At 34.1% G+C, this 5,386-nt stretch overlaps 1 protein-coding gene across 1 annotated transcript in view; it reads right to left on the reverse strand.

Annotated features, from left to right (window-relative positions):
- Positions 1 to 1,101: 1,101 nt before the first annotated feature.
- Positions 1,102 to 5,386, reverse strand: part of LOC107573855 (X-ray radiation resistance-associated protein 1-like) — a 9,297-nt gene continuing 5,012 nt past the window's right edge. The window contains exons 2-15 of the mRNA XM_016260309.1: positions 5,281 to 5,377; positions 5,070 to 5,167; positions 4,806 to 4,954; positions 4,510 to 4,614; positions 3,587 to 3,732; positions 3,461 to 3,507; positions 3,213 to 3,344; positions 3,012 to 3,105; positions 2,796 to 2,914; positions 2,436 to 2,702; positions 2,182 to 2,341; positions 1,971 to 2,086; positions 1,773 to 1,878; positions 1,102 to 1,338 (exon numbers count right to left, since the gene is read on the reverse strand). Of these exons, the coding sequence (XP_016115795.1) occupies positions 1,181 to 1,338; positions 1,773 to 1,878; positions 1,971 to 2,086; positions 2,182 to 2,341; positions 2,436 to 2,702; positions 2,796 to 2,914; positions 3,012 to 3,105; positions 3,213 to 3,344; positions 3,461 to 3,507; positions 3,587 to 3,732; positions 4,510 to 4,614; positions 4,806 to 4,954; positions 5,070 to 5,167; positions 5,281 to 5,377 (1,794 nt within the window). The 3' untranslated portion in view covers positions 1,102 to 1,180. The remainder of the gene's footprint in view (positions 1,339 to 1,772; positions 1,879 to 1,970; positions 2,087 to 2,181; positions 2,342 to 2,435; positions 2,703 to 2,795; positions 2,915 to 3,011; positions 3,106 to 3,212; positions 3,345 to 3,460; positions 3,508 to 3,586; positions 3,733 to 4,509; positions 4,615 to 4,805; positions 4,955 to 5,069; positions 5,168 to 5,280; positions 5,378 to 5,386) is intronic.

Consider the following 5,386-nt stretch of genomic DNA (forward strand, 5'->3'; position numbering starts at 1 on the left):
TTTGTTTACTACAAAAAAACAGGGTCTCTTATTAACAAACCAGACAAAATATAACATAAGTGATAAAGTGATAAAAAATCCTCATAGGATGATGATGTCCTTTTCAGTTTTTATATATTGAATTGTACAGGGAGAGTTGTAACATATTTCACGAATTACCTGGAGACATTTTTAATCCTGGTCATGCAGGATTTGTCTTCTCGAGCTTCTCCGCACTTTAGAACTACGACGGTCTGTGGGAGTTTCTGTAGCGCTTCTAGGTTTTTATCTAACGCGCCTCCTACAGGAAAATCCACTTGCTCCTTGTGTTGTACAAAAATTATTTTTTAGAAAATGTATTTAAATAAATAATCAGTCATGACAAATACGAACTGATTCAAGCGCGTCAAATCCGATATTATTCAGAATTTTTTATTAAAATATTTTATATAATAAATAATAAAATATTCGTAATATTGACAGTAGTAAATATCTGCTCAGCTATATCTGCTAAATATTCCTGCTCAGTTTTTAATAAAATGTGAACTGCTGCACAGTATCAGTATATGGATTTAAGCAAATGAAATGTGATGTTATGCTGATGTTTATTTAATAAGAGCTATTTTATGTAATAAATAATAAAAGCATTTATGTAATACAATTGATGATGTAAAAATTATGTAATTATTTTTTGAAGCAGCTTACACATTGTTATAGTAAGTCCTGTTGTAAATATTAACATGTCCATTTATGTTGGCGTTCAAATCAATTTTTTTTTTGTTTTCATTTAACAATTTCAAAAATAAATAAGACCCCGAAAAAAAAAAAAAACTTTCCATCAGCTAAAATATTTCAGGTAAAAATTGTGTTTTTTTATTAAGTATACTTTACTTTTGTCACATTTTTTCCCAAGCTGACCAAAAAAACATCATATATTTAATTGTCAAAACACTCAAAAGTTGACCTAACAGCCTAACTGTTGTCATATACGAGATAAAGATGATTTTAAAAATAGTTCACAGCACATGATGAGAATAAATTTATTGCAAACTCAATATATCTGACAGCAATGACATATACAGTTTATTTGTAATCAACACAAACATCAAACAAATTGTCACCATCTCTCCAATATCTTAATAGTGTTTTATTGCAAACTAAAACCAACTCATTAATGAATAAGCAGAGAGTAAAGCACCTGTTAGTTTAGATTACACATCATCTCATCCTCAATCTGTGCTGCTTGTTCCACTCTTTTCAGATGGGCTGTCCTGTACTTCCTTTTCATGTCCTTCAGTAGAGTCAGTGCTTCCTTGTATTCTCTCTTACAAATGCCATTCCCTCCTTCGAGTAAACTATCTGGATAGAGAATATATAAAGTTGCATTTAATACCATTCTATGAGCAATGATGTGATTAATATCAGAAATATCTATTCATATTAGTTTGAATAGTAGTTTGGAGGTTTCCCTAGATGGCATATCTACAATCAGTCCATTGAAGAGGGACAGAGAGAAACAGCTGCAGAGCCAAATAGAGCATTTCAAAGTAAACTGTGCTGAACAATCGCTATGACATCTCTGCAGTGTGCTTGTTAGATGACCTGTAAAACATGCTAGTTTGTGCTAGTTGATGATGAAATTTATTTGCTGCGCAATTGGAAAATATTTCCTGCTGCATCACTAGGCTTGACTTGTTTAATTACACTGGATTCCATCTTGGTTTTGTCATTTAAAAAAATAAGTGACTAAGAATATTTCAAACCCTGCTATAAAATGACAAAGTATCTATTACCTAAGGGAACTTTGATTATTGTTTTTGCCTCCTTTATTTGGGCGAGAAGTTCCTCAACTTTTTTTCCCTTGGACTTCTTTGGTCCCAAAGGTGGCAAATTTTTAATCTGTAAAAAGAATGTCTCTATCATGTTATTAATAACAGATGTTGGGTTTACATGCTAAATGCACTGTATATAGCTGATGAATGACCTCTGACCTTTTTCTCTCTTTTGGTGTACGGCTTCTGTGGAAGGTCAAGATTTGCTTTAGAATCTCTATACACGAGCAGGTTCTTGAGCATGTGCTCCAAAACACTAACAGCTTGTTGAATTCCTGCATCCAGAGAAGTCAATGACAACACGAACAAACAAACAGCACTGATTCAAATGAAGCAAGAGGTCAACAACAGAGTTCAGGAAAATTCCTACCAGAAAGCTCAGGCATTTCTGGCTCAGATGTGTCATCAAGTAAGCTTTCATAACCAATCAGTTTTTCTGGACATGCCTTGCCGCCTTTTTTCATCTCCAGTTCGGTTTCCCTTGCATCATCTGGATCTTCTTGGTATTCAGATTCATTTAAGCCAATAACCTGGAAAATGTAATCAAACAAAAAAAAGTTTTCAAACACATATCATACAAGTCTTGATATGTAGACTCCAAGGTTCAAGGTGCAATAAAATTACCTCTGTCACAAAGAACGGCTCTGCATTTTGATTCGTCTCAAAGGATATGTCTGCACTTGTCAAGTCAAAATGCTCCTGGCCTATGGCAATGTCTTCCTCGTCGTCAATGCTTGTTTGAGACGAGAAGCCAAATACATGAGTTAACGCATACTCTAAGGGTAGAGGATTATCTTGTCCAGTACATTTCGTGGAGCAGAGCGTTTCTGTAGCATGTTGATTTGCCGTGATCGAAGGACATTTTGGTACGTTTGGAACTGCAGATTTGACCTGAAAATTTAAATAGAAGGTAAATCGCTTCTGAAAGGATTAACTTAAAAAAAAATATTAAGTGCCAAATCCAAACTTGTGTATTTGTGACACCTTTCTTTTAGGACTGACAGGGAGTATGATATGTCGCTTAATCAGATCAGTTGTTTTTTTGCGTGTTATCTTAATACCCAGCTTGTCTTGAAGAAAACAGGTCAGCATTAGTGGATCGCCTGTAGTAAAAAAAACAAAGAAAGCTGTGCATTTTTGTCAGATTTAGTTGATTTAATGCACTAACAATGAGCCTGCCTGAGGATTGTGTGAGCTTACCACTCCTCTGTGTTGTCAAAGGGTTTGAGTTAATAACAAGCTCATTGAGCTTTGGAAACAATGCCACGGGCAACAATGCCTCTTCCTTAGCTATCTAGAGGAAAAAATTGGCAAATAGCTCTGCTGTCAATGACTTCATTCGGCTGTCTATGTTTGTAGCAAATCAAATGCTTTTTCACAGCTAGAAGGCAATACACAGACCTCATTGTTGGCCAAATTCAGATGACGAAGTTCTGGAAAAGGTAGACAGAGACCCAGAGCGCATCCGTCCTCCTTTCTCTGATGACAGTATTGTAGGGCACCAGAATGCATTTCGAGACATGATTTGTCCTCCTATTTGAGATGCAAGTTAGATTGTAAAATGCTGATATAGATCTCTACTAAATTGAAAATAAATTGATATGACGTATGTAAACAGGAAAATACAAAAATAAGAGAGCCGATCCTACTTTCAACACTTTTTCTGTTTTTTGCTGGCTCATCGTGATTTCAGAATCTATCTGGCAGAGAAAGTGAATAAATGAACACATAAACAACCTAAAAGTATTCTTATTTTGTAAATTAAATATACTAACACTTTATCCTCTTGTCATTCACTATGGGCACATTCTGTCCGATGCTCTGTGGCATAATGCCTGTCTGGGCATCTTGTAATGTTGCCACTTTTTCTAAGAATGGGACTCCTGAGATGTAATTTCCTTGTAAGTTTAGATGACGAAGCCTAAATGCACAATAAGTTTCAATTAGAAAAAGAAAATAATTTAACAGAGAATGAAAGAATCAGTTAAAAAAAAAAAAAAAAAAGTCTAATTTGAGCTTATATTGCCCTTTTGCATTTTCCTAATTTTTAGTTTATAATTTATAACTTTAAATATTTAAAAACAAAACAGGGCCATCTATTCACTACACATTAATATTTACAACACCAGTAATTTCCTTGGGCTACAGCACTGTTTTGTTTAAAATTTTGTGGCTGTGCCTCAAGAGGGCAGTCTATAACAAGAAGAATTAAATAAACTTGATAGTCTACCTAATGTTTCTCATAACTGATTGTAATGACTGCACATTTTGTGCAGAAAATTAGGATTATAGAAACATAATTTTTATTCTTGCATTTTTAAGATGACCTTCATGATCGGTACAGTGAAATATGCAGCACCTCTCTTGGATTAAAAAAGTATCAAATGTAGTGCTATGGTTCAACCCCAAAATTGATTTTGTGCTAAATAACATTGCTATTTTGGCAAATTATTATTACATTCATAAAAAGATTATTATTATGGTTGTTGTTGTAAAATGTTCCTGCACAAACAAACAAATAAATAAATACATCTGGTGTTTATGGAAAAGGTTCTACTTTAAGCACCTGTCACATGCAACGCAGAACTAGTCAGGACTATCTTGTTGCATGAAATGTCACTTTTATTTGATATGACTGAAATTCACTTAAACATTTTGGAAATGCCAGAGCTATTCCTTTATAAAAACGCTTACTAACCTCTTTAAGTTAGCAAGGCTCATAAACACTCCCGGAGAAGATAATTTGTTGTCATCAAGCATCAATACCTCCAGAGTTTGAAATAGCAGGACACCCCGTTCTGTGCTGTTGAAAAAGAAAACTTTATATATGATAGAGACATTCAAAACTATAGTGAAAACTATGGACTGTGGATTCTACGTTTTGTCTTGTGACTTAATAGTCAATGCTTTTAAATAAAGACTAAGCATTGTATTTCTAAAAATATATGCTACCTAGATAAAGTCTTTGAAGGAACTACAGTAGCAAACATTTACTTTTCTCCAGAGTAGGTACAAGGTTCAGCCATATTGAGTGGAAGCATCTGCAGCCGGTTTCCAGTCAGATGGAGCACCTTCAGATGTGGTAACAGGCCTAGATTTATTATGCTGTCTCCTGTCAAGTTATTGAAGGATAAATCCAACACCTGAAACAAATGAATAAAGTCAAGCTTCTTTGATCATCACAATATTCTCAGTGACATACGCTTCAAGCCTTCAAGAGCAAAATATGATCACAGCCCAGTATTCAAGAAAACTCACCTCCAATTTCTGGAAGTCTTCAGCATGAATCTCTAAATTATGGAGACTGTTCAATGACAGTTCCAATTCCCTCAATGCAGGAAACCTGGCAAAGGGTTCTAGAAACAAAATATATCATATTTTCTATGCAAACCTTTTCCATCACACTATAAATTAAAATTAAATATAAAATATAAAGTAAATGTACAAAATGTAAAAAATCTTTAATTACCTAAAGTTAAGTGGTTATCAGAAGCATTTATGTATGCAACATTATCAAATTGTTCCAAACCCTCAAGTCTGACCTGTTTTAAAAAAGAAAAATCCTTCTGTGATGT

The sequence above is a fragment of the Sinocyclocheilus grahami genome, unplaced genomic scaffold, assembly GCF_001515645.1.
Source record: "Sinocyclocheilus grahami isolate Dianchi unplaced genomic scaffold, SAMN03320097.WGS_v1.1 scaffold2050.1, whole genome shotgun sequence".
NCBI classification, from domain to species: domain Eukaryota; kingdom Metazoa; phylum Chordata; class Actinopteri; order Cypriniformes; family Cyprinidae; genus Sinocyclocheilus; species Sinocyclocheilus grahami.